The sequence below is a fragment of the Enhydra lutris genome, unplaced genomic scaffold (assembly GCF_002288905.1).
Source record: "Enhydra lutris kenyoni isolate GAN:26980312 unplaced genomic scaffold, ASM228890v2 scaffoldscaffold11, whole genome shotgun sequence".
Taxonomy (NCBI): domain Eukaryota; kingdom Metazoa; phylum Chordata; class Mammalia; order Carnivora; family Mustelidae; genus Enhydra; species Enhydra lutris.
The window spans coordinates 38,381,853-38,403,330 of record NW_019154095.1 but is presented as its reverse complement, the minus strand read 5'-3'; the positions used below and the strand labels follow the sequence as shown (position 1 = coordinate 38,403,330).

The 21,478-nt window shown below is 47.4% G+C and overlaps 1 protein-coding gene across 2 annotated transcripts in view; it reads right to left on the bottom strand.

The window, feature by feature from the left end:
• Window positions 1–2,160: 2,160 nt before the first annotated feature.
• The window catches only part of LOC111144426 (glycerol-3-phosphate acyltransferase 4), a 34,724-nt gene continuing 15,406 nt past the window's right edge, over window positions 2,161–21,478 (bottom strand). Inside the window, exons 3-13 of one of the 2 annotated variants that reach the window (XM_022498722.1) lie at window positions 13,808–13,877; window positions 13,135–13,435; window positions 12,245–12,319; window positions 11,077–11,166; window positions 10,806–10,899; window positions 10,091–10,206; window positions 9,220–9,275; window positions 8,600–8,685; window positions 5,116–5,244; window positions 4,943–5,022; window positions 2,161–3,197 (exon numbers count right to left, since the gene is read on the bottom strand). In XM_022498722.1, the coding sequence (XP_022354430.1) occupies window positions 3,089–3,197; window positions 4,943–5,022; window positions 5,116–5,244; window positions 8,600–8,685; window positions 9,220–9,275; window positions 10,091–10,206; window positions 10,806–10,899; window positions 11,077–11,166; window positions 12,245–12,319; window positions 13,135–13,435; window positions 13,808–13,877 (1,206 nt within the window). In that variant the 3' untranslated portion in view covers window positions 2,161–3,088. Of the gene's footprint in view, window positions 4,257–4,942; window positions 5,023–5,115; window positions 5,245–8,599; window positions 8,686–9,219; window positions 9,276–10,090; window positions 10,207–10,805; window positions 10,900–11,076; window positions 11,167–12,244; window positions 12,320–13,134; window positions 13,436–13,807; window positions 13,878–21,478 lie in introns of both variants that reach the window. The other variant, XM_022498721.1, reaches the window with a different exon arrangement.

Below are 21,478 nucleotides of genomic sequence, written 5' to 3'. Positions count from 1 at the left end.
TCACGGACATGGAAGCAGCGATCCCAGAGGCCACGGTGTTTTCGGGAAGTTCCCAGAAGGAACAGCGGGATCTCCAGACCCAGAACAGTTCTGCAGGACAGCTGCTGTTGGCAGGCTGCTGCCCCCAAGGGCTGGGCACGCAGGGCTCCGTGGGGCACTCCCTGCCCCCTCCCGGCTAGCCTCTTCTCACCTGGGCAGGGCAGCAGCAGGGAGCCGGGGCTGATGCGGTCCAGAATCAGGTTCGAAAGCTGGTTCTACTGTTGGAAGGCCATCATCTTCAACTGCTCCATCAAGCCGAGGCTGCTGAGATCTGGCCTGGCCCATAGCCGTCTACCGAGCTTCCTCTGACAGGGGAATCCCACTAGCCTTTCAAGAAAATTCCTTCTCTAACTAGCTGGACCAAAGATACCTCATGGTTGAGTGGAAACAGCTTTCCGAGATCCACATTCAAATCCACCCGGCCCCCCTTCACCTGACTTGGGAAATGAGAGCTAAAGTTAGAACCATGGTTTTTAAACTTACAGACATGGAAAGAGGTTTGGAGGCCATCTAGCCCAAGTCCTTAATTGTGGATCAGGGAATGGAGAAATAAAGTCAAAACAGTAAGTGAGTAGCCGGTTTAGAAGTGGGATTAGAGGTTGGCCAGGGCTCATCCCACCAACTGATGCCGTTGGTTTTATTCCAGAACCATCCTCACTGCTGCTAGGATCCTGAGTCTTCTGTACTTGGCTTTGCTTTACATGATTCTGTGGTTGTTCCTACGTGTTGTAAGGCTTTACCACCCAAAACCTGTCCAGCTATCCCAAACCAAGCATCTGACTTAGGGGTAATGGGGGGCCCGCAGGTCCCCAATTTAAAAAGGTGGTGTAGTGTGATGAGTCTCCATACTTTCAACAAGAACCAAATAAAAATTTTAGAAATTGCTTTTCTGGTGGGGGGGCGTAATTCACATCTCTTCTCTTTGTAAAATAGTACAATAACCCTTGCTTAGTTTCCACAAGCACATTTCTTTACACAGTAGTTGATTCTAACCCAGACTCTTGCAATACTCTGCTAGGTAACTGACAGGCATATTTTTAATATTCTGTTTTTAGTTTTTTCACATTCTTTTCAGCATACCTATGAAAATCATGATGTAAATGTACTAAACAACAGAGAGCTTTTTTTAAAAAGAACTTTTAAAAAAAGGGAACTTGAGCCTCAAAAACTGATTTTAAAGATTATTCTGGATGGTTTTTAAACACTATATTGTCTCCTCTAAAAGCTGAAAACCACTGTTTACTCTTTGTAAAACAGTTCATAAGAGGCTGTTCCTTAACAGTCAAAACAAGGTTTTTATTGGAAAGAAAAACCATTTCTCACTGGTTAGCAACAGGCCAGGTGAGAGCAAACGGGAGGCCAGTAAGGGAGGTAAAGGAACAGGAAGCAGTCAGGGTGGGGAAGACAAAGTGCTATCAAGTCAGCGTCTCAGGAGCAGGGCTGCCCTCCTGCCTCAGCCCCAGGCACAGCCCCAGGGCAGCCTGGGAGAGGCGACGCTTACGGTGGCTGGTGCAAATCCTGACAGGTGTCACAGCTATGCCTTGCTGGAGCCAGGAGCAGGAGTGTGAAGGGATGGACGGATAGGTAGATGGGCGGGGGGGGGGACGTGAAACTGGTACACCCTGAGAGCCAGAACTGGTGAGGGTTGTTTGGCTTGGGATCAGCCTTCACAGTGACTGCAGCTGGGCACAGGAGACCCAGGAAGCTCCCAGCTTTCCTCCGGCTGTGTGGAAGCCCACAGTGCACCACCTGCCCATCCTGTCCCCTCACGAACCCTTCCAGAGCCTCTGTTCCTACCTTGCTGCTTCCCACAGTCCTTACATCTGGACTGCCCTACCCTTGTCCCCAACAAATGGCACCTCTTCACACGCCTCTAATCCCAGGCACCCATCGGTGGAAACCTCCACACCTGTCTGTGCTAGAAATTCTAAGTGCATCAGAGAGATAGGCAAACATCTGATGGGGGAGTAGCTTCTTCTGAATGGTACTATTCCTCATTCCAGAAGCCAAATGGATTCCCGACAGTCTCGGGGTTATGGTCAAGTCAGAGGACTGTAACTCTATGAAGCATGTTGCTTAGGGCTACTTATAGGGGAAAAGAGTGAAGGGAAAACCCCTCAATTAATTGACCATCAAAGACATTTTATTTACTCACAAAAACAAACTCAAAGCCCTTTGCAGCAGCTCTGAGTTCAGACCTTTCCTGCCACGTTTCATGGACCTATACTTGTAACACTGAGCAACTTGTCCTTCAAAGTAGCACTTCGATCCCCACAACAACCCTGTGAGGTAGGTATGACCACCTTCCCCTCCTGATCCAGGTAACAGATGGGGAAACTGAGGCACAAGTTAACAGAGAGCAAGTCACATGGGAGTTCAGGATTAGCACTGGAGTCTGAACACAAAATGACTCTTGGTTCCCACCACGCCCTAGTCACTGGTCCACCGTGCTTCCTGCCATCCCCTCTGGTGACTGCTTGTGGGCAGGAGCACAGGATTTAAAACCTCATTTTGCCAAAAGCCCCCGCAGACAACAGTTTTCCTTTCACCCATTCTGCAGAGCTCCGAGGCTCAGGGCGGTGTTGTTTGGGCTGAAGCAAGTCACACTGCCTTGGCACTGCCTCTCCTCACAAGCGGAGGGGCCTTTCCTCAGCAAAGTCCCTGGCATATGGCATCTGTAACAGACTGACACCCTAACGTCCTGAACACAGGCACGTGGCCAAGGCTTCCCAACCACTCAGCCCCACACGTGCACAGGTGGAGAGCTGACTTTAATGGCATTCCTCCAATGGACTTAGTGTAAAAGAAACAAGAAGGCATCTCGTCCTGGGCAGCAACCCCCGGCAGTGCCCACTGCAGACGGTGCGCCCAGGGATCCCTGGGGCAGTTCTGAAACAGCTGGAGTCCTGGGATCCAGAGCGGCCTGAAGAGCCCCGGAGTTGGAAAGGATGCAGCAGTGGGGGCAGCAGGGGCAGCGGCGGCAGCAACTCCAGCTGGCTCGCGGGTCAGGATCTGCGAGCGGTGGCTCCCGCCAGCGCAAGGCGCGGGCTCAGGACCGGCTCCTATCCTCGTGGTTCCCAACAATCATCTTGCTGTACAGCTTCTGCTGCTCCTCTTTGAACGTGTCTTTCACCTTCTCCCTCTTCAGACCACCATCCCTGATGAGAGAAAAGTCTGCTGTCACAGCAAAGAAGGCCTCCTATCCACCCTTAGATCACAGCACCACGCTGCTCAAAACCCCAGAAGAACCCTTCTGAAACAAAAGCTCTCCATGGCTCTCTCCCTCCTAGGGTGACCTCACATACTGACCTGGCCCTCCCCAATTTTACCACTTCTGCCTTAAATCTTTCACTCCTGCCCTGGGGTCATAAGTCAGTACTCACGTTCAGGGTACTTTTGTCATTGCTCAAACCTACCTACCAAGGAGTTTACAACGCTTTCTACTCAAACGTTCACCCTCACCTTACTGAAGATAAAGGAGGCATTCTGGCATCATGGAAGGTGAGCCAGCTTTAAGAACGACTGAAACTGTAATGAATCTGTAAATCTGATCTGTGAAATGGTCTGTAAAATTCAGACCCAGAGATTCATGCCAACAATGAACGTAAGGGAACTGCGAGTCCTTACTTCTTCTGTGCTTGAGGGATGGTGCTGGAGAGGAATCCAAGTCACGCCCATACTCCTGTGCTCATGGCCCCGGCGAGACCTCCCTCTGCTATCCCCACACTGGGATTTGTTTCCTCAAAGTCCCACTCACCTTCATGCTAAAATTAGCATTACCTACCTTCAGTGACTAACAGAAACCCCAGTCCCTTTTCAGGATTTCTGCTACACCCGGACTTCCCCTTTGAGGTATGATGAAGCCCGCCCCCATCGCTGGACAGACCTTACACCCAACGCTCTTATATGTGTGATGCCCTTTACAATCCACAGCAAGGGCTCTCTTTTAAAGGGAGCCCCACTTGTCCTCCTGGAGCCCTGCGGCCAGGGAGTGTGGACTGACACTCCAGTTCGAGCAGCCTGTCAGACCTGAGCTCAGAATCTGGTCCACTGATTACTCGGGGACTCTGGAAAACAGTCACCTGACCTCTTTGAGCTCTGGTGTCTCACATGTGAAACAGGAGTGACAATCCCCATCCCGCATGGGTCCACGGCGAGGGCCGAGTGAGGCCGTCCTCTCCGGCGCCAGCGACACGGAGCCTGGCTCACAACGAGAGCTGGAGGAACGTGAGATTTTTAAAAGGCCATACCTGAGGACATGCCATTACCTAGGAATCCCCACGTCAGTTTAAAATTTCAATCTCTATATCCTTTTCCCTAAATGCCCACTTTAGTCAAGTGCCCAACAGAGCTGACCTTTGCACTTAAAACGAAGGGTGCCGGAGGCAGCAGCTGCAACAGTGGCCACACGATACACAAAGTCTAAAATATTTACTGACTCTTCACAGAGAGAGTCTGCCAATGCCTGCTCTAGTAGGTTAACAAACTAAATGTAATAAATGAAACTTCTGCCTTTCTAAGGATGGCCCAGTTTTACCAAATATTCAAGATCAGAGGGACCAGTTAATGCAGCTTCCAGACCAGCATCCAGTCACCCCCACCTAAAGAGACAAGGACTGTCTGGGTGCCCTGGCAGATGGGTACAAACCCCGGAAGATTCGAAGAATCAACTGCTTTGGGCCCAGCATTCTGGGCTCTGTGTCTCTAAGGTCAAGGCAGCATGGGGCACTTCTGAGCTGAACTAGGAGAAAGCAGTCACACTGCTCATTCTCCAAGGCTGATGAGCTTAATTTTCCACACCAGGGAGAGGAGGATTCTTTGTAAAAGGAGTCAACAATTCAGCATCTACTTCAGAAATTCACATCCTGCTCGACTCTGCTGATAAAACCTGGCTCTGACTCACCACAGCAGGTCCACAAGCCCCCCCTGCCTGGCAATGGCGGATTTCACCCTATTGGCAAACTGGACGGCATCTTCATCGGTCTGTAAGAAAGCATAAATGAGACCCCTCAGTATGGGCTGGCATCCCACAGAAGGAAGCCAAGACCTGTGCATGGTGTCGGGGCGAGGACCTACCTCTCTGGTCATGGGAGGCAGGTACCAAACGCTGCAGACAATGGCCCAGCTGGTCATCATTCGCAGCAGGTACGTTACCATCCCGTATTTGCTGCTGTTCCAGAAGGCGTCACCAAATTGAGGGTCATACTGAAAAGCAGTGGAAAACTGGATGGTAATAAGTCAGCAATTCTAAAATAACGTGGGTGTCGACGGCAACTGGTGTTGACTGCTCACCTGGGGCAGTATCAGTTCCAAAAAGCAGCTCCCAGACCCCCTCCATGAACACTTTTGAAGCCATTCGATGCTCGCGTAGTTCTGAACTCTAGCAACATGAGGCCCCCAAATGGACTCAAGATTTTGCTTTAGGTCACGAGGGAGGACTCCCCTACCTGCTTTTCTCAAACAAGTGAGCCCCCTCTTTGACCCATTTCACGTCTTCCTCACTCACAGATGTAATTCTTTTTTTTTTTTTTTTTTTAAAGTTTTTTTTTTTTTTACAGAGGGAGATCACAAGTAGACAGAGGGGCAGGCAGAGAGAGAGGGAAGCAGGCTCCCTGCTGAGCAGAGAGCCCGATGCGGGACTCGATCCCAGGACCCTGAGATCATGACCTGAGCCGAAGGCAGTGGCTTAACCCACTGAGCCACCCAGGCACCCCACAGATGTAATCCTTAAAACATGTTCAAGCATATCCCAAACCAAAGAGAACAGGGTAAGATACTCTTATACCTCCATTCCCCAGATTTAACCTTTAGAACATTCCACCACACAGGCTTTGCCTATTGCCAACACCGCGTCGCTCACTCATCCCTACTGCTACACGTACCTCACCCAAAGACACCAACTTGCTAGTATTTCTGGTGCCCCTGACCAAGGAGAAAATGACAAAGCTTCTGAGAAGCTTCTGTGACGACACCACTAACAAAGCTGACCGTGAGAGCAGGAGGCTCTGCTCTGATCGCGTTGCTGGCATTCCTCCTTGGCAAACGCGCGCACAATAGCTCCCGAGGCCTCCGCCACGCAGGTGCCGCGCTTCCTGCCAAGCAGCAGACCCACTACACTGTCCTTTGCCAGTGACTCTAATGGAAGCAGAGGCTGCACGTCAGTGGCATTCTGTGGGAAATGTGGCTGAAGCTGTGACCTGCAGTGTCACCCAATAGAAGGGAAGCTGAAGTAGCAGGTAAGCAAGACGGGGAGAAAGGTGCCAGAGGAAGTTATACAAGAAGCAACAAAAGGAACGGAGTCCTGGAAGACAACACCTGGACGGAGTGTCCTGCAACCGCCAGCAAATGTCCGAGGTGCCACCACAGACACGACCTCAGGCTGTGACCGTAATGCAAAGAGGAGGACAGAGTGTGGAAACGGGAAGAGAAGAACGGCAAGAGTGATGGTGCAGAAGCAGGCTGCCACTGGCGTCAGAAAGGCTCACAGGCTTGGTGAGACTCTCAGGCTGCCCCTCTCCCCCTGGAGCAGCCTGAGAGGAGCCCCAGAGGGGACGCTGCGGGAGCCCAACGTGAGGGGTCGGGGCTGGGTGCAAACCTCAGGCCTTGCAGGCTCCTCAAGCCTAGATTTTATGATTCTCGAACAGAGACTGGATAATTGTGCCTAGCCGTGGACCTGACTACGCAGGAGCGAAGACATTTAGACTGAATTACGGACTAAATGAAGAAATTTAGATTCAACTATTACATTGTAATAGCAAAGGGAAATCGGGGAGAAGAATGAGTTTTAAATAGAAACTAATGCCCATGTTTTGAAGAAAGTGGTGTTATCTTTGATAAAGCACTATATGTATAAAATAGCTGACATCGTACGTGAGAGCCCTGTGTTTAGAGCGGAATCTCTGTTCCACGCTGGGCTGATAGTGTAGAGAGAAAAACGAGGCAAAAACTCAAAATCGTGATAAATTTCTCAAAATCAAATAATGGCTTAATTTTGGTGGAAATATAACAGCCTTGAAACTGCTAAGGTTATCTAAATTTGGTTACCAATGAAGGCTTTATAAAAACTAGCAAAGTTGTTGTAGAGAAGTTCTTAATCCTGAATGGGTTTTAATAAATCTGGACAGAATGAAATTATATGTAAAACTGATGGGACTTTCTGTTTGGAGAGGAGCCATAACTGTCCTAAGAGTCCATGTCTCAAAACAGTTTAAGACCCACTGCTCCACAGCAGGGCTCCCCAAGTGTGGTTCCCACCGGCCCATCCGTAGCACCCAGGAACAGGTCAGAAACGCAAGTTCAGAAACAGCCAGCAGTCTGCGTTCTCCTAGTCCCGCCACAGGTGACACCGATACAGCTACAAAGGACTCATGTTCTGGAGCGAACACTAAGGAAGGGCTCTTCTCGTTATGTTTTTAATGCACACGGGCGGGGAGCACTGGATACTGAACGCAGGACGGGATGCAGGTGACACGGACAGCAGTCCCCAGGCTCTCCTCCCCCAGCAGACATTGCTACCACACTGCTTGCTTTCTTGCTGTTCCGGTACACAGTACCCTCGACAGGTGGCTTGGGGACTGCGACCTATGGATCAGTCAGTTCTCCTCCAGCCACTATGCATCTGGCACTCCTGCCCCAGTGCTCTGCCTCCCTGGTAGAGGGGAGCGCTGGATGGGAAGCACTGGCTTTCCCAAGAGAAACACCCTGCCTCCCCTGCATTGGCCGAGCTAAGTGACACTGATTCAACAGAAAGCTCTGCACATGGCACGCAGACCCCGTGAGAGGATGGACACTAAATGCTAAGTATAACAAGCACACACGTCCTTGCTGTTCTACCTAGCTGCGATTTCAGCTTAAGCACTAAACACACCGACAACAGCCTGTGCTGTGTAGACGTAATAACGTGAGTAATAACACTCTTTTAGAAACAGCACGATGTATGCCTTCATAAAACCAGATGGATGTAAAGGCGGAGAGAGGAAGAAAAGAGGAAAATGACTGACTGAATCCCATTTACCCAGTGAGTTTGAAGTACAAGCTCCTAAAGTGGGGGACAGCCTAGACAAGCTCTTAAGATGTATTTCATCTTTATCAGCGGCTCCTGGTATTTACAGTGATACCAAAGCCCAAAGCTGTGCGGCTGCTTCTTCCTTCAGTATTAGGACATATCTGCAGCCACACATGCTCACCTCTCCACCAAACGTACACATCCAGCAGGGCCACACCCCTGCTCCCCGCAGCATGGCCCTCTGTAGCGGAGTACCTTCCCCGCCTGGGAGGCTTACGGAGAGGTCATAAGTGGGGGACAACATGCAAGCTTGTGATCTGGTTGATGGTCCTCATTCGGACACTCCTGTCCCTTCTAGCCCAGTGGGTTCTGAACCGTGAACATGTCCCTTCTCTTCCTCTAGCACACTCTACCTACACTATCCTGGCCCAAGCTGCCCCGCTGGAGGATCAACCCGCTGACTGGTGATGCCACCTTCTCCCTCCCCTTTCTCTTCCTGCATCCCATTCACAGCAGCTGCAACAATGACCACACGCGCCCTCAGAGGTCTCGTACCTTGATAGCAACAGGGTAAACTGTGGCTCCAATTTCAAAACTTCCCTTTTTGAACATCATCACTGATGTATTATTGATGCAGGTTCCTAAAACACAGAAGAGAGTAAAATGCGCTTTCTTTTGGTCCTTCACCTCAGAGATTAGGAGTTTAAGAACTAAATATAGTAAGAGAAATTCTTCAAATAGGATAATCTCCCTAGCTTAGGAATGAACTCTTAACAGGGATAAGCAAAACACTGTACTGTTTCTCATTCTGCTATTGCAAGATCACTTTCCCCAATTAACACACCCAGCCTCAATAAAAGGCCAGAGCCACTGAGCGGACCTGGGAGGTCTCAGGAAGAACTCTAGAAGAAGCTGAGACCCCAGTGGCATGTCACAGAAGGGATTCCTGTACTGGGAAGGTCGCACTTTGGCACTCCCAGTCCAAATGCTGCACTTCCCAGAGTTTTTAAGTCCCACAACCAGTTTAGTGGGGGACTGAACATCAGTCAGTGAAAACAGATAACCCCAGCCAGGGTTGAGGGACTTGGTTCTGAGGCAACAGCAGAGTCACCATCCTGCATGGCCTCCCCACCCTCCCATACAGAAACCCTCTGCAGGGCCCCACCCCTTCTTACCCTCTGGGAAGATGAGGATGGGTAGCTTGCTTTTATCCTGCACATGCTCAGTCAGTCTTTGGAAGGGAAAAAGAACACAGAGGCTCAGACAGCTTTACATCCATCATCACCAAAATGTACTTGTAAATATGCTACATGGAGGTCACACAAACCACAAATGTGATGATCTCTGACAAACCCCAGTCTGGATCTCATAAAGACCAAACATATAAAGACAGGGAAAATCAGATGACTGCAGTTTAACTCGTACAGCTGTTCAGTGAAGTATTAAGGTCTATGTAGAGGACACTGCTCAGACCTGGGACAACCTAAAGGACGTGACTGCTCCAGGGCCTTGCTAACAGCACCCTCAAGAAGCACTTGTCACTGGACTTCCGGACAGCCACGTTGGATTGAACGTGCAGTCCACCTGGCTTAATACTGTCCCTGAGAAAAGCAGTAAAGGGAATCCGGGGTAGGCTCATCTGTCCCTGAAGAAGATGGTCCCAACTGAGCCTTCATCCTCTCAGTTTCCTGCAAAGCTCTTGCCATTATGTACATCAGCTCTACCTTTTTCCCGCTGCCTTAAGTTTGTTTTTATTTGTGATAATGAATTCATCCCGAGATTTCAAATAGCATTAAAAGTTCATATGTGGTTCATTACAATGAGTACAAGGAATAAAAAAGGTTAAGAGAGATTACAAACTTGACAAAGAATACCAAGATTTCTATACTTCTTCTATTCCATATTTTAGGGAAAAAGTGTTCTATTATGAAAGCAGTGAGGACTCAGTGTAGAAGACACTATGATTCTACCGCAGAGGGATAACAACCCCTAAAGCACATACATCCTAACTGATCACAGAGAGCAACCGGCATTTTGTGGATTTACCTCTTAGCCACCAGGTGGCGATCTTTCACTTCAGAGCGTTCAAACCAGACGTGTGGGCAGGCCTTCACCATGGCTCTCTGGATCACACCCATGAGTCCCCCGTGCACTTGACCCACCTAATTTCACACAAAGGAATAACCATAACCGGGAGTGAAGCCACCCTCACACACAATCCCCACTATGTGGAGACAGCCCCAGAATCCAAAAGGAAAGTATCCCAACCTCTTACCCTCTAACATTTTACTGACAAGAGTAAGTTTCTCACTATTAAGAAACCATTATTAGACTCTGAATCTTTAATTTTGCCTTTTATTCAGTGATATCAAAGATACATTAAAAACATAGCTGAAAACCCGAAAAGAAATAATGAAGCTGAGTAATACCTCGTGTAAAAGTGATTTTCCTGGGCAGATTCTCTAATGCACTTGAACCCAGTCCTTTCAAATCCCCCTTCCCTGTCCTTCACCCCTTTCCATGGTCAGCCTCAACACCCAAAGGATAACCTCCAACCGCGCTCTTCGTTATCAACCTACTCAGAAGACCTCCTATCAAAGTCCCACGGAGTTCTCAAAGCAACAGAAACAGAGGCGACAGTCTTACATGTTCCCATGTTTATATTCTTCAGGAAGAGCTCTCTGAAGGGTCCAGAAACATCCCAGCCCTGAGCATGCTAAAGGTCTTACTTGCCCAAGAAAGCAACAGAGAAAGGTCTTACCATGGCATAATAGCCATCGCTGGCCAAAATGATGACGTCGATTGGAGAGGTGTGATTGGCCACGCAGATGCCACCGTTTCTGGGCCTGTTTTCTCTGTGTTTAGAAAGAATGCAAAGCAATAAAATCCATGTGAAACAAGTGATCTGGAACTCAGCCCTTACTTCACCCACCTCATGGGCTCCAGGAGCTCAGAAGAGCCCTCACTGGCGAGGTGCAGGTGAGCCGTGGTTGGCCAGTGCCAGTTCCCCATGTCACACAATGTGCCCTCACCTGTCGTGGTAGGTAATGATGGCTGTCAGGGCTCGCACGCAGATCCGGTAACACATTAAGTGAACGTGTTTACTCAGGAACTCCTTAAACCTGGTACGACAGGACACAGATTTTTTTTACTTTACACATAGGAAGTCGGGAGAAGTTATGGGCTGGAACAATGTAACCATCCCTGCCTACAGCCCTTTAGGACTGCAGGCTATTTTTATAAACATTAGTGCATATGGTAAAACTCTACAGTGCACGAGTGTCTTTATGCCTACATATGAGGAAACAGAAATGACAAGAATTGCTTCAATTTACCAAAGTGACTGGGTTTAGAATTTATATAGCCCTCAAATATCCAGCAAATATGAGCCTCCTTGATTATTTTCCTTCCAGTCAATGCCTACAGGCAGGGCAAAGGACAGAGTCTCTAACCTCACCAGCCCAGGGAAGAAGAGAGCTAGTCCCAGAACTCCCAGAAGGAACAAATTTCTCTTAAAAAACAACAACAGGGTTTTGTCTGGTCAACGGGGAGCCTGCTTCCATCTCTCTCTCTCTCTCTCTCTCTCTCTCTGCGTGCCTCAAGTAGGCAGGTCTCTGTCAAATAAATAATAAAATCTTAAAAAACAACAACAACAACAAGAAGGGGCACCTGGGTGGCTCAGTGGGTTAAGCCTCTGCTTTTGGCCCAGGTCATGATCTCCGGTCCTGGAATCAAGCCCCGCATCGGGTTCTCTGCTCGGCAGGGAACCTGCTTCCCCCCCTTCTCTGCCTGCCTCTCTGCCTAGTTGTGATCTCTGTCAAATAAATAAATAAAATCTTAAAGAAACAAAACAAACACAAAAAAGCCCTACCTATATTTCTTTTCCTTTTACCAATTTATCAACACAGTAGAATGCTCAAAACTAAATGACATGCCATTAAATCTGCTGGCCCTGGACTCCAAAGTTGGGAGGTTCCTCCCTTGTCTTAGAGGGATAAGAGTGTGAGTTTTAGAGGGTAAAGAGCAAAGTCACAGATCAAGACTGGTGAAAAATAACAATGCTGATGCCACTGTTATCACTGGGTTATCTTATCTACCTAAGATGCTGCAGGTCTGGCTGTGCTCCGACGAGTAGTGCAGCTGGAGTGACAGCTGCGGAGCTAAGTGCCCTCCAGACACGGACTCTCGCAAACAACTCACCTCCCATTTGGCAGGTATCCCACCACGGTCGTGCCTACCACCAGAAGGCTAATCCCAGTAAAAGCAAGAGCTATCCTGTAAGAAGAAGACACGTGAAAACACAGCAAACAAACCCTTGCACTACAGATAGACTGGAACGTGTGACAATGAAAGTGGACATCACGAAAACCACCCCCAAGACCATCAGATCACATAGGATCCAGGTAAGAGTTTCATCTAGAAATGAGAGCAGGCCTAGCATACCCAGATATCATTTTAATTCCAAACTGACAGTAGGCTATGGATTTGGCTCTCAGCGGACACTATCTCCCCCAACATCAGGCAGCCAGCAGAAGGATGGAAAAGCCTGCTGTTGGCCTCTCTGCCCCCAGGCACCTGCTGTCCTGCTGCCTTAACCTTCCCTTTGGCTCCACACCCTGGCGAAAGCAGAGCTTCTCTGTGGAGCAACAGGAAGTAGAGCCTGAAGGTACCGGCAGCTGGCAAGGCGTACTCAGAATAGCACATGGTACAGAAAACCTGAGAGTTCAATATTGCCTCTGTATTAGAGAGGCAAGCTTGCAGGAAAGACTTGGTCATGTCCAGGGAGGAGTGGCCAGAAAGTACACCATGTTCCCTGTCCCTGTGTTTAGGCCACCTAGACGAGCATTTTAAGAAACCCCACGATTTCTGCCTGATTTGCAGAGAATCCAAGGGCCTTTAAAAGATCACCCCCAGTGTACCCTTCCAAGAGTCGGACGGTCTCCCTCCCAAGAGACTGGCCAGTGACAGAATCAAACTCTGCTCCTTTCTGAAGAGGGAAAGCAAAGCAGAGTGACACAGGGAGGTCAGCCACACCTCAGGCTTAGGCAGCAGCCACTCAAGCCTTTTGTCCCTGTCAGGCCTGCCCTCACCTGAGTGGCAGAAGGAAGCAATAGCGAATCAGCACTCCTAAGCCCCACAAGACAGTGAGCCGAAGGCTGATGTACTGGAAGTTATAGTTGGTCCTGCTCAGCAGGTTCCAGGACTCCAACTCCTCTGCTGAGAACCTCTTTGTCACCTCATCATCCATGATGGTCTCCATTCCCTTCCGGCAAAAGTAGAAAATGTCGGAAAGCTCAAATTCTGGAGTGTTATCCAGAGCCTTACTACTACCACTTCGACGGATTTCTTTGATCTCTTCTTCTAGCGAAGTGGGATCTTTTGCAATGATTCCTGTAACACAGAACACCCGTGTCACGCAGCATGCTGGGAGGAAACATGTTAAAAATATTCAGAGTCCAGGGGCACCTGGTGGCTCCGTGAGTTAAGCAGCCAACTCTTTGGTTTCAGCTCAGGTTACGATTTCAGGATCCCTCGTCAGTCTCTGTGCTCAGCATGGAGTCTGCTTGTCCCTCTCCCTCTGGTCCTCCCCCTGCTCACACTCTGTCTCTCAAGTAAATAAATAAATAAATGAGTAAAAGTCTCTAAAATATATAGAGTCCATATACTCCCTTTGATAGAGTGAAGAGTATGTGTGGAATTAAAAGCACTTAGGAACATATGTCAAAGGGACTTTGTGAGATAAGGAGAAAGAGCCAGTCCTACCATTGGTGTAGGGCTTGTAAAGTTGGTGGTTCTTCTCCTTGGCGCCTCTCTCCATCCTCAAGGTGGCCCACTGTAGGGAGAAATGACAACACAGAGAATGAGATCCTTCTTCATACAGCAACTGACTCCATATCCATTCTGGGAAAAGCCTCAATCCCAGTCACCTGAGATCACACTGTAGCTGAGAAAGCACCCACTCTAAAAGGAAAGTCAAAGCTTCTCCTTCTAGAGCCATCTCCCTCCTTGATGACAAGGAACAGAAGATGAGTCACCTAGAGTAGAGGCCTGGAGACTCCAGAAATTTGGGTATATTTCTCAGGCCTAGGTTCTCTCCGCCTACATCTGTCTTCAGGGCACCTAAGGAGTCCACAGGCTGGCAGCACACAGACCTCTAGTGTTTCTCTCCCTGCTGAACAGCAGCTGTTCTCAAACAGCAGAACCAAGCATCCTTTAAGCAACCGCCCACCACCTGATGCTGCCTACCTCCCCAATTACTCCAGAAGCAACAATTTAAATAATATATATGTCTAGACTGTCCATCCAGCTCTGAGCAGCCTTGTAATAGAAGGACCCCCCAACCTGATACAGAAGGGCTTAGTGTTAAACAAAAATACACAAAAACTCCATTTGGAGATTCAAAACAAACAAAAAAATCTAATTGGACACTAATGCTAAGTCCCTTAAGCAACTCATCCCAATTCATCTTTTCTATCTATAAAATAGGACTGATAGTATGTCAACTTCCTGCTTCATGGGGTCGCTTAAGATCAAATGAGACCATATATGTGACAGAACTTGGGAAACTGTAAAACGCCCTAACTGTCCTCACTGTGACTGAAATAATGATGGCCTCTACAAGACATCTAGAAAAGAAGCCTCTCTTCCTTACCATCTGTCTACCTGCGGTAAGCGAGCCAGGGTCTCACCCACTACCCCATAAGTACAGGTGAAAACGCGCTCGCTTATCCCTAACTGGAGTATGTTATCACCGTATAGAGAGTGAAGTCCATGGCAAGTCGAAGAAACAGAACAGATATTTTAAAAGGCATCTTTTTAAACTTGTTTCTACAGTTATGCAAGGTGAGAGAGAACCCTGTCATCCCGTGACGCAGCAAAACCCACACAGCCCGAAGCATTTGGTGTATACTCTGCTGGCAGAGCCTCAAGTATCAGCAGATGGCTCTGGGTGGTCTGGCAGAGCCAAAAGCAGGACGTGAGTTTTTCATCAGTGATCTGACCTCATCTGGAAATTTCTTCAGACACCACTGTCTAGGAAAAACACAGCTTAGAGTCACTCGCTCAGAAGGGGTCTAAGGCAAGAAAACCCAAAGCCCATTTTCTATACTTCAGATATTTAGCGCTGATTTTTCTGGCTCTACGCATGGATGATCTCTTCTAGAAGAAAATATAAACAAAACTCCTACAATGGAGGAAGGTAGACTCCACCTGGGAATTCCATCTAGGGAAGAGGTGAACTGGTGACCAGGGACAAGAGGATCTAGCAAGGTGACATACAGACACAGGCCTCTCAGCTGGTTTGCGGGTTTCCACTCTGGCCAAGTCTGCAACCACAGTCAGAACCAGAAAAACCCGGTTCCGTACTGACAATTCTGAAACTCAGAGGAGGCTGCCATATATGACATCCAGCCTCTGAGCACTAGAATTGAAGTCTGTGAGGACTGCTTCACTCTGCAAAACTCAAGATGGCTGTGGTGTTTGACCTGGAAAGGTATAGGTTAAATGAGCCCCTCCATCTCCTAGCTCTATCACAGAGCTGTCACCAACATCACCTTACCCTCCCTTTTTCACACTTCAGGTATGTTACAAAATGCTTCTGTGTTTAGGAGAGAAGTGCCCAGTCACAGGGCTGGAGGGACCTGGCTGTTAGATGGGAAGAGCCTGTTCAGGAGGAGCGGCTGATGGGTGAACCGGAAAGCCGCGGCCCGATGCAGAAGACCGAAGGAAAGGGGTGCCGCCCATGAGCAGTGTCTGGTAACTCCACCGCCGGCTTCCCTGAGTGCTCACTTGCAGAGCTATAGCATTCAGACATGCAGAACAAAACTGAGAAGCCTAGGTTCAGAGCTCATTCCTATAAACCTCCTCTCCTCCCCCTGACGTGAGATGCCATTTACCGAGCTACTGAGCATCAGATTACTCAATTACTCCAGTCTCAGCCTCTCCCAGACAAAGAAGAGACCATTTAAGGGCATTAACAATGCTGCACTCTTAGGTAACATCAAAGCCAAGGCAGACCTTGGCAGGTGAAAGGCAGGCCCAGCTCCCAGAAAGGCAGAGGATGCAATGGTGTACTTTTGCTAGTTATTCATTCTACTGAACACTACAATTTAGGAATTAACCATAAGTCACAGACTTAGCAACCTAATATCAGCAGAATCCACCTCTTTTTCAGTCAGCCCCGCTACACTGTCCCATGAACTAACTATATATATCCCAAAGAGCAAGACCCTTAGAAAATTCAGGCTCACATCATCCAGCACGTCTAGTCCCCTGCAAACACCACCTCTTTTAACAACTCTCTCTTCTCTCCCTGCTTCAGCTGTAACCTCTAAGTAGCTACTAGCAAATGTGCAAATCTTTACTTCACTGAAGTGCCAACCGCACACTCCCGATCGCCTGCTGGGCATCTCCCCATGCAAGTCCAACCAGCCCTCACGAGCATGCTGCAAATTAAAGACAGCACACCTCCTCCCAACCCCGAAAGTGCTCCCCTCCCTCTGGCCCACCTCCTGGGGCCAGTGGGATCACTATCCCTCTGGTCATCCAAGCTTTCGAGTTTCCCATCTGTCACCAAGTCCTATCGATCCTGCCCTGAAAAGGCACTCTTTCCCAGCTGCCTCCTGGGCGATGGCATCACGTTCGCCCCCTAGCTTATTCTCTTGCCTGTATTAATGCCATGGCAATTCAATGGCTCTTTCCTCCCTTCAAGCCACCCGACACATGCTGCCAGTCTGATGTCACTTCCTTGCTCAAAAACCTTCAATGGCTTTTCAATGCCTAGAGAAACATTTGCTTTTATAATTGACCTCACCCTTCTGTGCACCCAATGTTTTTGCTCCACTAAGCTACGTACAGTCTCTAAGCCTCTAATTAAGTAAGTCCCTAATTAAAGTAAGTCTCTTTAAGTACAGTCTCTAAGTAAGACTGTACTTTCTTATCTGCACTTCTAGAATGGCTTTTCCTTTTTAAGATTCCAGTTCAAATGCCAACTCTGCTATGAAACATCATCTACCCAATTCCTGTGGCGCTCGTCCTTCCCAGTGTATATGAATTAGCATCCAACTGTGAATTAGTTATGTATGCGTATACTTGTCTTTCTTACTAGACTGTAAAACCTGAGGAACAGGAGCCAGAAGCAACCTGTGTTCTCACTCCAGCAATCTGAGAGAGGGTCTTGCACTTAGTAGGCCATCGCTAAGGGCTGCCTTGAACTCCCAGTGTTTCTCTCCATCAAGGTCTCCATGTGAAAAGATAAGAGCGGAAAGGATACAACCTACAACTACTTCCCATCACCTTCCCTGCCAGAGTCATACTCTCACCTTCTTCAGTTCATCCTCTGAGCTCATCAGGGTTATGTCAAAGTCACCCCTTTTCACTGGGGTAGGGAGGACATGCCTGACTGACAGGACTGCTTTCACTAGAAGCATATGAAGCAGGGGTTATGGCTTCTACTCTGCAGATGAAGCAGCACATGGGAAGTCTAACAACTTAGGTCAAGTTTCAGAGCTCATCAAAGAGCCCTGGATTTCAAGCTAAGGGCCACTAACTCAAAAACTCATGCCCATCCCACTACACACTCCCACTGTACAGCCCTCTTCAATTTCCTCACAACCACCACTGGCTTTCTAGGACTCCATCAGCCACTTCCGCTCTAGAATCTCATGTTTACAACTGCTGTAATGTTTACAATGGTCTCTGACCTGACCTGATCAAGCCCTTGCCCATGAGGCAAAATCACCCAGGTCATTTCTTTCCATCTCTTTGTTTCCAGGCTTCCTACTTTCTCCCTCTCCAAACCATTCTCAACTCAATGGAAAGCCACTTCCAGGACTTGTACCCCAATAATACCATCATTACTATATTGAGGGTAAATATGAAGCACCAACATTAAGAAAACAACACTTGTAAAGAACACTGCTGCGCTCTGCGCACAAAAACCTTCTGCAACTCAGCACCAGACAGGACCTACACTCAGTCGACTAAGTCTTCCAGAACAGGGAACCGAGAAGACAGTGACCCACCTACCTTCTCCCCTTGGCAGGGATACCGGGATTCATTTTTATACAAGGATGCGCTGATTATGGGAAACTAGCTGTTAAGCCAGGGCTTGCTTAGTTCTGCCAAAAGCACAAGTCCAGGTACTGCATGGACCAACAGGATATGCATTATGAAGATTACTTATTAAAAATGGCCAATAAAATCCCAAAAGAAAATACAGATACAAAATTAGATATACACACTATTAACATAACCATTAAAAATGAATGCAGTTGTCAAATACTGAAAGGTAAAACATGTACAAGAATGTTAAGGTATTAGAAGCTATGTAAACATGAATGAATGTTTAAAATTCTTTAACATTATATTATTTGTCTGGTTCTCTATTGCTACGTAACAAACTACCCCCTAGCTCAGAGGCCTAAAACACCACCACCACTTATTTTGCTCATGAAACTGCAAACTACATGAAGTTTGCCATCGGCTAGGTGGCTGGAAGACCAAGGACTGGGGTCCTCTGCAGACTGCTCGCTCCTGCATGGAGCACTCGATGTTGGCTGTCAGGGCCTTCCTGGGGCTGTGAGATGGAATACGGAACACGTGGCCTGGGCTTCCTCACAACACGGCGGCTGGGTGCCAGGGGCAAGCACCCCAACAGACAGAAGTTATACTGCCATTTCTAACCTAATCTCACCTATTTCACAGTATAATTCATGTCCACTACGTTCTGTTTGTTAGAATCAAGTCAAAAAGCAGGACCCCCTATTCAAGAGGAAGTCAATCACACTCCACCTTTCGATGGCAGACCTCAGAATCACCTGGGGAGTTTTAAAAATATACCCATCTAGACCAATTAAGTTAGGATATCTGGGGAGATTCTACTGCTCCCAAATAAGTACTTTAAAATGCTTCCCCAGGTAATTCATAGGCAGTGGGGGGATATACCCACAGAATTAAGGTGCTCTCTGAGCTTTCCTCCAGCTCCAAAATTATACATAGCAGTCTGATTTAGGAAGGATAAAGAGGCTAAAAGTAAAATAAGTCTATTAAAAACACCCACATATGTAGAAGTAAAATGCTTGACAATAATAATTCAAAGGATAGTAAAGGAAATGGAATTAATATTGCTAGAATTTAAAACAAAACAAAACAAAACAGGACAAAAAACACCCACAAGTGGGGCTCCTGGGTGGCTCAGTTGGTTGAGCGTCTGCTTTCAGCTCAGGTCATGATAGCAGGCTCCCGGGACTGAGTTGATTGGGCTCCTTGCTCAGCAGGGAGGTACCTGATTCTCCCCCTGCCTGACGCTCTTCCTGCTTGTGCTCTTTCTGACAGATAAATAAAATCTTCTAAAAAAAATTAAAATAAGGGGCGCCCGGGTGGCTCAGTTCTTAAGCGTCTGCCTTCAGCTCACATCATGATCCCAGGGTTCTGGGAATGAGCCCCACATGGGGCTCCCTGCTCCGCAGGAAGCCTGCTTCTCCCTCTCCCACTCCCCCTGCTTGTATTCCCTCCCTTGCTGTCTCTAATAAATAAATAAAATCTTAAAAAAAAAAACAACTTTAAAAAAATAAAATAAAACCAGTTTGGCCAAATCCAACTTGAGTCTAATACAAATCCTGCTAGCATTCAGTTCTTAACTGTCCATTAAGGTCAACTCAGAACAGTAACAGAGTCAGAAAAGACCAGACATTCCTGCAGAGCACCTATAACCTTGCTGGAATGGTATCAGTCCTTTCTAGCCCACCCCGACTCTAGCTTATACGCCAAGTTGTAATTATCCATGCAGCTCAACAGGACAGCACCCAGAGTACCCAGAATCCTTTCAGTGCCTGATATACACATCTCTAGGAAATAGAAGTACAAATCCAGTTCTTGAAATCCTAAATCTTGAGGTCAAAAATGGGTACATACATAAATATACACACATATGCCAAAATCACTTCTAAATCACTGTGCCTTAAACTAGCGATTTTCGAGACATGATCAGCAAAGAAAATTCTCTGATGGCCCAAGATTACCTACCCCATGGATCGACCCACCCATACATATTTAATGAATTTCAGCTATGTAATTATAATCTATATTAAATGTTACAAGAACATACATTTAGAAATACAGTCATAATTAGAAGGATTTTAGTTGACTGAACTTTAAAATATTAACTTGAGGAGACATATTCAAAACAGAATAGAGAATATCATGGATGCCAGGCCTTCCGTGGCCCAAAGTGATGCAAGTTAGAAAATTTTAGCCACTGCGGAATAACTCAAAGGCTAATGCTGTGATTTCTATGTTTTAAAAATAAAGATTTCCATAGATCTGTGAGTTAGCCACTTGCTTCTAAACTTGAATGAAAGCTAGCCATCACTCAATGTTGTCTCCTGAAAAGTTTACCAGCTGTTCTACTTCCCCTCTACGGTTTTTCACAGTGGGCAAAAGGGCCACAGTGGCAAAACGAGTATTAAGTTATATGGCCCACAGGAATCCTGGGCTCTAATGAAGATTTTCTTGGACTGAAATATAAGAAAATCACATTTCCTGATTAATTAAAACAAATACTACACATAAGCAAAGTAGCGGGTCCGAAGACCGACTAGGTCACCACTTCTCAAACTTCAGCGTGCACATCCATCACCTGGATCTTGCAGAAATGCAGATTCTAATTCAGCAGGTGTGGAGCGGGCCCGAGACTTCCATTTCTAACCTGCTCTTAGGTGAAACTCAAGCTGCTGGCATCCATACTACTCTCTAGGAAGCAAGTAACTAGATAACCTCAGAGACCATCTGCAGGGCTCAAAAATCATACAATCGGAAACAGGTACTCAGACACAAACACGTACACTCTAGCAGCACTACTGACAACAGCCAGAAGGTACAAACAGGCCCAGCCACCTCCCCTGGTGCAGGAATGGATAAACAAACCATGGTACAGAAACACAGTGGAATATTATTCAGCCATTAAAAAAGAAGTAGTACTGGAATACATCATAATGTGGATGAATCTCAAAAAGACGCTAACTGGAAGAAGGCAACCACAAGAGAGCACATCTGCTAGAACTCCACGAATACAGACTGTCCAGCACAGTCAAATCTGGAGCTGGAACATAAACTCATGGTGGCTGGAGCAGGGGACAATGGAGGACAGCTGCTTCATGGGTGTGGGGTTTCCCCGGCAGAGATGAAAGTGTCAGGGAACTCAGCAGAGGTGATGACTGTACAACACTGTGAATGTAATAAATGCCACTTTTACATGTGACAAAAACACTCTTATAGGAATGTTAAATACCAAAACCCAATATTCAATAATACCCAATAAAAAACAGTTCCCATTATAAAGTAACATTTCTAGAGCTCACTTAATCATTCAGAGTCTCTGTTTTCTCACTGACAAAATGCAGATACCCTGTCCACTGAAGAATTATAAGGAACCAA